The 6,000-nt window shown below is 36.9% G+C and overlaps 1 protein-coding gene across 1 annotated transcript in view; it reads right to left on the reverse strand.

The window, feature by feature from the left end:
- dph1 (diphthamide biosynthesis 1) overlaps positions 1-5,604 on the reverse strand; it is an 84,040-nt gene extending 78,436 nt beyond the window's left edge. The window contains exons 1-2 of the mRNA XM_037678247.1: positions 5,539-5,604; positions 982-1,131 (exon numbers count right to left, since the gene is read on the reverse strand). Coding sequence (XP_037534175.1) covers positions 982-1,131; positions 5,539-5,590 — 202 coding nt within the window. The 5' untranslated portion in view covers positions 5,591-5,604. The remainder of the gene's footprint in view (positions 1-981; positions 1,132-5,538) is intronic.
- Positions 5,605-6,000: the final 396 nt, after the last annotated feature.

Raw genomic sequence — 6,000 nt, forward strand, 5'->3', positions numbered from 1 at the left:
AATGCAGTGTGAATGTTTGTTGAATTTTTTTTTTTTTTTTTTTTTTTGCTGAAAGCTACTGAAGAAGTTGATACCAGGCTGAAAAAGTTTCATCTCTAAACTGTTAATGCGAGTTGAATTTGAACAACTGACATTTGCAGGGGGGGAAAAAATCTGCAAATCAGCAGAAAAGCAGCAGAACAGAGCAGAAATGTAGCAGAAATGAGCAGAACAAGCTGAAATAGGCAGAGGAAGGCTGAATAGATTACAAAATATTTGAAATTAGCAAAAAGGAAACTGAAATGAGCAGAAAAATCTCAAATTTGGAAGAAACAGTAACTCAAAAACCTTCAAAACAGCTGAATTTAGAAGAAAGAAGCTGAAAAATATAATGAAAATAGCACAAAAAAGCATAAATGAGCAGAAAGAAGCTGAAGAAAATAGAAAGGAGCTGTAGAACGCTGAAATTAGAACAAAAAACTGCAAAAGCTAACCAAAAGCTGAAATGAGCATTAAAAGGTTTTTGAAGGTTGTGGAGAGTTCATCCTCAATGAGAAAAACATGGCAGACAAAGCTAAATATTTCAAAAAGTTAAAACTGAACAAATACCAAACGTCACAGCAAGAATGTCCTAAAGAAGCTGAACATTTTAATAAGCTTTATTCTAAAAATGCTTTTGGTAAAGCACATGAACAAACCAATCCTGTGCTATTCTGTGACCAGTTTAAACTGTAAGCTCATTGTTAGCTCTGGTCAACACTGGTGGTAATTTTATTTAGAAGTTGCTGAAATAAATGACTTCCCTCACCTTTTAATTATTTGATTAGGTTTTTTTATTTTTCATGAAAATGCTACACCGTTAAAATCTTTTATCATCTTGAGTTCGAACATATTCTACAAGGGCTACAACATGTAACTTACAACATTTCTTCATTTGAAATTTGCTACAATTGCATTTGTTAAAATAAAATAAACCGATTAAAGCCTGTAAAGACGAATCACCTCTTGTAGCTTTTGCTTGTCTCACTCTCCAAACGGTCTTGTGGATCTCAAAGTTGTAATTTGAAGGCAGGCTTTTGATTGCTTCCTGCAGCTCGGGGTCTTGGAGGATTTCATTTGGAATCTGATTGGCAACCCGCCGTGGGCCTCGGACTGGAAAGAAAATTTGATTACCGAGCTGTTAGCCGTGCAGAAAACACATGTTGAAGCATACAAAATTCACTTGACACAAAAGGCGTTTACACATATCCAAACTTTACGAGCACATACACTATGGACCACCCAAAGTTGAAAAACAGAGAAGATTATTATAAATGATTGTGGAAAAAAGAAATTAAATCAGTAAGGAACTTTGTTTCATTTGTGTTCAATGATCTGGTGAAATGTTAGTATCACAATGTAAACAACAAGGCAATTTCCTAATGCACCATTTACAAACATTTCATGCTTTATTTTATTTAAGACTTATGAAAAATGAGTCAAAACAGAGGAAAAACATTAATTTAATTAAAGGCCAAGCTTTCCTTGCAAACTACTTGCTGTCGTTTTACGTCAGCATTAAACTTTAGATCATCTTGGGTTGAGAGAGATGATGTTCAAACTGTTTTAGTCAAAAATTGCAATATCAAGGTTGACACCAACAGTTAGTGTCAAACTGTTAAGCAAAGAGATGACAAAGAGTAGCACTCTGAAACTGTTGTGGATTTGCCTTAGCTGCTATCAAGTCCAATTGTAGCTCATTATCTGTAAAACTGACAAGCTTAGCTCTCAAAAGGTCCTTTAATTTGATTACATTTAGTGATGTTCAATGGGGAAATAGACTACCTTACATAACTGCTTAAAAATAAAATTATTTATTATATTTCCCACACTAAATATATATATATATAGTTGGGACACTAAACAAATTGTGAAAAAAAACTGAATGCAATGATGTGGAGATGGCAAATGTAAATATTTTATTCGTAATATAACCTAGATGACAGATCAAAAGTTTAATCTGAGTAAATGTAACATTTTAAAGGAAAAACATGTTGATTCAAATTTTCACAGTGTCAACAAATCCCAAAAAAGTTGGGACAAGTAGCAATAAGTGGCTGGAAAAAGGAAATTGAGCATATAACAAACAGCTGGAAGACCAATAAACACTAATTAGGTCAATTGACAACATGATTGGGTATAAAAAAGAGCTTCTCAGAGTGTCAGTGTCTCTCAGAAGCCAAGATGGTAAGAGGATCACCAATTCCACCATTGTTGCGCAGAAAGATAGTGCAGCAATACCAGAATGGTGTTACCCAGCGTAAAACAGCAAAGACTTTTAAGTTATCATCATCAACCGTGCATAACATCAAAAGATTCAGAGAATCTGGAACAATCGCTGTGCGTAAGGGTCAAGGCTGTAAAACTCTACTGGATGCTCGTGATCTCCGGGCCCTTCAATGTCACTGCACCTGAAACAGAAATGCCACTGTCAAGGAAATAACAGAATGGGCTCAGGAATACTAACAGAAAGCATCGTCAGTGAACACAATCCACCGTGCCATCTGCCGTTGCCAGCTGAAACTCTACAGTGCAAAGAGGAAGCCATTTCTAAGCAAGCTCCACAAGCTCAGACGTTTGCACTGGGCCAGGGGTCATTTAAAATGGAGTGTGGCAAAATGGAAGACTGTTCTGTGGTCAGATGAGTCACGATTTGAAGTTCTTTATGGAACACTGGGACGCCATGTCATCCAGACCAGAGAGGACAAGGATAGCCCAAGTTGTTATCAACGCTCTGTTCAGAAGCCTGCATCACTGATGGTATGGGGTTGCATGAGCACTTGTGGCATGGGCAGCTTGCATGTCTGGAAAGGCACCATTAATGCAGAGAACTATGTTCAGGTTCTAGAACAACATATGCTCCCATCTAGACGTCATCTCTTTCAGGGAAGACCCTGCATTTTTCAACACGATAATGCCAGACCACATTCTGCAGCAATCACAACATCATGGCTATGTAGGAGAAGGATCCGGGTACTGAAATGGCCAGCCTGCAGTCCAGATCTTTCACCTATAGAGAACATTTGGCGCATCATAAACAGGAAGGTGCGACAAAGAAGGCCCAAGATGATTGAACAGTTAGAGGCCTGTATTAGACATGAATGGGAGAGCATTCCTATTTCTAAACTTGAGAAACTGGTCTCCTCTGTCCCCAGACGTCTGTTGAGTGTTGTAAGAAGAAGGGGGGATGCCACACAGTGGTAAAAATGGACTTGTCCCAACTTTTTTGGGATTTGTTGATGCCATGAAATTTGGAAACAACAGATTTTTCCCTTAAAATGATACATTCTCTCAGTTTAAACTTTTGATCTGTGATTTGTGTTCTATTCTGAATAAAATATTAGATGTTGGCACCTCCACATCATTGCATTCAGTTTTTATTCACAATTTGTTTAGTGTCCCAACTTTTTTGGAATCCGGTTTGTATTTCAGGGCCTTATGTTAGAAGAAAAAAAACGCTCCAAAAAGCAGTTTTTTTACTATAAAAATATTTATTTTATCACATTTTAAAAAAATAATAAAAAAATAAAAGGCATATTTTCCAATTATGATGCCCAAAAGTATTTATTTTTAATTCCAGTCCAGAGTTTTTGAAGACCCTCCAGCCTACCGAACTCTCCAGACTGGGTAGCTGGAAACAATACCTTGTCTTTGTTGAATCTTACACATGTGGCTCAGTGGTCTGACATAAATGTTTTTTTGTTGTTGCTGTCTTTTTTTTTCTTCTAAAAGTTTACTTGTATACAACGCCAGTTTCTGTTTCATATTTTGCTTTTACTGAAATGAATGTACTAACACATGCTGCAGCACCAAAACAATGTTCCTGTACAAGATGAGAGGCGGAACTCTGCAGCAATGATCAGATGGGAAAGACCGTAATTCTTCCCGGGGTGAGTCAAAGTCCATCCATCCATACATTATCTTTACCCGCTTATTCCATTTTGGGTCACGGGGGTCGCTGGTGCCCGTGTCCAGCAATCACTGTGCGAGGGGCGGGGTACACCCTGGACGGGTCGCAAGTCCATCACAGGGCCACATAGAGACAAACGAGACAAACAACCATTCACTCTCACTCACACCTAGGGACAATTTAGAGTTACCAATCAGCCTAACATGCATGTTTTTGGTCTGTGGGAGGAAACCGGAGTACCCGGAGAAAACCCACGCATGCACGGAGAGAACATGCAAACTCCACCCAGAAAGGCCCCTGGACCGGGGTTTGAACCAAGGACCTGCTCGCTGAGAGGCAGCAGCTCTACCAGTTGCGCCACCGTGCTGCCGTGAGTCAAAGTCATTCTTGGTAAATTTTTACAGAGGCTCTCAAACTTACAAAGCACAGCATCACCGGGTGAGCTCATTTAAATATTAAAAGTAATGCGATAAAGGCAAAATAATTTTAAAAAAGCATTACTGAAAGGAAAAAAATAAAATGAAATTATGGGATCAGAAAATGCATTCATAATGGATTTTTGCTATGGTTGAGTTCTTCCCTAAGGAACACTTGAGGGTAGTAATGTTACTTTGAGGGTACGGGAGCGTTTGAAAAAAAATCTGACAATATAAAACAATTTTAGAAGGCTTTGTCAAAAAATAAAGGAATTAATTGACAGCACCCAACGTTGAGAACTTGACATTGCTTGATCAATGTCCTGTCATGGCAGATACAAAACTGTAAAAACAGTTTCCCATTGAAACCAGATTAGTCTTTTATTTAAACTAGTTTGATTACTACTGTCTATTAAATTATCTGCCTAATTAAACTCATTACCTCAAGTAATTGCCAAATGTTGAAATATTTTTAAGTCATTTTCAAATTATCTTTAGTGTTTTCCACGTGATCATATTTTTCATTGAGTTATATAATTCTGTTAATATGTTTCAACAAAAGTAGACAAATATTAAATCATGTTATGTTTAAGGTTGATCGTTAATTATTTATGTATTTAAACAATTAATTGAGACTAAAATTACTATGAAATCCTTATTTTGAAATCAGTCCAGACACATTCATGGTGTCAATCTCATTCTTATTTCAAGCTCCATCACTTGCACTTGATGTTGCTGTTGTCTTCTACCTATAAATAGCTGAATACCCAATTATCTTTTTTTATGATTTCATTAAGCTTCATACAGATGTTTATGAGATATTTTGTAAACACGACACACACACAGAGAAAGAGATAGGCAGGACAAAAACATATTACTCCTTTGCATTAGGCGGTGAGCAATATGTAAACTAAGCATAATTGTGAAATGAAGATTAAATTGTTTTAAGAAATATGCTTGATGCTTCTTCCGTAGTAAATAACACGATATCCTGAAAAACACGTTTAATTTAAACGTAAACACTGCAGTTGTTAAAGCATCCTCGCCAAGTACAGTACAGCAGGGATGCTACACTTCTCTTAGCATTGCTAAAAACATGCCGGTAAAATTGTATCTCTCCGAGACACGAAGATCGATAACCTCCAAAAAACGTTTCTAGAGCTTGGACAGTCTTCAAACAACGATAATATTTACCTGCGGGCTTTTTGACAGAAACAACCTGCACTTCACTCGCGGGCGCCGCCATGTTTGCTGCTCTCAAAACATGAGACATGTGAGAGAAACGGGAAGTCCAATCCAATGGATCGAAGAAGGCAGGCAGTACGAGCGGAGCACCGATCGACCCGATGGCACCGGACAGAGACAAAACGTCTCAGGAAAGTGCTTAACATCCAGTGTTATAACTTAAATATACTATAGTCTGTTGGTTTTCTACCATAGTATAAAACAAAATACAATTCATTTGGGTAAAAAAATAAAAATAAAAGATGACTCATTAAAATGAAAAATATTTAAATAAAAAAAAATACTCTGTTTCTTTTTGTTCTTGAGCATGAAATAAAACAAACAAAAAATATATTTTTAATTTTTAGATTAAAGTAACTGCTTATCTATCTATCTATCTATCTATCTATCTATCTATCTATCTATCTATCT

This window comes from Nematolebias whitei, chromosome 6 (genome assembly GCF_014905685.2).
Source record: "Nematolebias whitei isolate Nwh7 chromosome 6, NemWhi1, whole genome shotgun sequence".
Lineage (NCBI taxonomy): Eukaryota > Metazoa > Chordata > Actinopteri > Cyprinodontiformes > Rivulidae > Nematolebias > Nematolebias whitei.